The 1112-nt window shown below is 30.6% G+C and overlaps 1 protein-coding gene across 1 annotated transcript; it reads right to left on the bottom strand.

The window, feature by feature from the left end:
- Positions 1-308: 308 nt before the first annotated feature.
- On the bottom strand, positions 309-1106 carry LOC105460566 (luciferin 4-monooxygenase-like). The gene is made up of 2 exons (XM_011707054.1): positions 924-1106; positions 309-804 (listed from the first exon to the last, which is right to left on the bottom strand). The coding sequence occupies exons 1-2, from the start codon at positions 954-956 to the stop codon at positions 655-657; spliced, it is 183 nt and encodes a 60-aa protein (XP_011705356.1). The 5' UTR covers positions 957-1106; the 3' UTR covers positions 309-654.
- Between the last annotated feature and the right edge of the window lie 6 nt (positions 1107-1112).

Here is a 1112-nt window from a genome sequence, read left to right as displayed (position 1 = left end):
CACTCTATAATATTCTGTCATGCGCACTTACATACATCTAATTTGAAGATTTACGCCTCAATCTATTGTAGTTCGTATAATGCAATAATTAGTACTCACATTTTTATATTGTCAGACCGTTAGGACGTTTTCGTTTGTTCCATATGGATCGAAACGTTTGTTAACTATATTATAATTAAATAAGTTATTTTTACTTGGAGCATTAAACATCTTCACTTGCTTTGGCTCAGAGTCTTTTACTTTTCAGTAATTTATTATTTATGGAACCGAAAATTTCCTTTTAATAAAATAATTAATTAGATCGAGTGTTGCGTGCATTTTATTTTAATTTTACAAAGATATAGCGCTAAATAAGGAAGCGACGTAAAGGAAATATGTGTAGAAAATATAAGATATTTTCTGTATTTCTGAAGAAGAGTGTCCTAAAAATTTTATAATTTTTTGCTATTCTACAAAATTCGATAATCTTGTATGAATTTTTGTATTATATTATTTAAATTTTTCATTAGAGTTTCTACAATCTGTAGTATATTTCGTATATTTTGCGCTTAATATATTTGCAGCATTGTTGTCAATTGTTATCTTAAACAAAGTATCAATTTCATCGAAAATGCAGCTTAAACAATTCGAATTTTAATGTTCAAACTGTGCACATTAATGTAGAAACATGTCTCGTAACTGTTTTCTAGCGATTTTGCCAGTATTTGTGTGTGGTATTTTGTCGATAAATTTAACGCCGCCCCGCAACATGCAGTCATTTCGCATATTCTTTTCCACTAAACTGATGAGCTCTTGCTCTGTTACCTATAAACGAAAAATTTAATAAATAAACGCAATATCTGTATAAATCTCGTGTAAAACTCAAGAGCGATTATTGTTTTGTTGACTCTATATTTAATACAATCGAAAATTAGTGTACTTACCGTTTTACCTGGCACTACAGAAACAATAGCCATTGGATGTTGGTCATCAATTTCATGTGGCACTCCTATTACTACTGCTTGGAATACCGTAGGATGAGTCAGTAAAACAGTTTCGATTTCCGCGGGTAAAATGTTGCGTCCTTTAAAGCTAATAAACTCAGATATTCTATCAACAATGAAGAGTTCTCC

This window comes from Wasmannia auropunctata, unplaced genomic scaffold (genome assembly GCF_000956235.1).
Source record: "Wasmannia auropunctata unplaced genomic scaffold, wasmannia.A_1.0 LD319547.1, whole genome shotgun sequence".
In the NCBI taxonomy this organism is placed as follows: Eukaryota; Metazoa; Arthropoda; class Insecta; order Hymenoptera; family Formicidae; genus Wasmannia; species Wasmannia auropunctata.
This window is presented reverse-complemented; position numbering and strand designations above follow the sequence as displayed.